Consider the following 263-nt stretch of genomic DNA (forward strand, 5'->3'; position numbering starts at 1 on the left):
TAGCTATGTAAATTCTTTATAAGATGTGCATGATCAATTATACACTGAATATCACACTTAATCTTTCAAGATAATATGATTATAACTTTGTTCAACAAAGGCCTGAAACAAAGGGAAATCATCTGTGTACTGACTGCATATGGGCATAAAATAAGGTAAGGTTTAAATACTCAAAGCATTTTTTTTATTTTTTACTTATTTCTATAATTATAAAATACTGTAGATCTTTAATAGCACATATGTGTTGTGAATTCTTTTAACAG

General features: G+C 26.6%; 1 protein-coding gene across 1 annotated transcript in view; it reads left to right on the forward strand.

Annotated features, from left to right (window-relative positions):
* LOC106528628 (uncharacterized) overlaps positions 1 to 263 on the forward strand; it is a gene marked incomplete at its 5' end in the record, with an annotated part of 4,106 nt that continues 3,843 nt past the window's right edge. The window contains 1 exon segment of the mRNA XM_014023842.1: positions 1 to 155. Coding sequence (XP_013879296.1) covers positions 76 to 155 — 80 coding nt within the window.

This window comes from Austrofundulus limnaeus, unplaced genomic scaffold (genome assembly GCF_001266775.1).
Source record: "Austrofundulus limnaeus strain Quisiro unplaced genomic scaffold, Austrofundulus_limnaeus-1.0 Scaffold392, whole genome shotgun sequence".
Taxonomy (NCBI): Eukaryota; Metazoa; Chordata; class Actinopteri; order Cyprinodontiformes; family Rivulidae; genus Austrofundulus; species Austrofundulus limnaeus.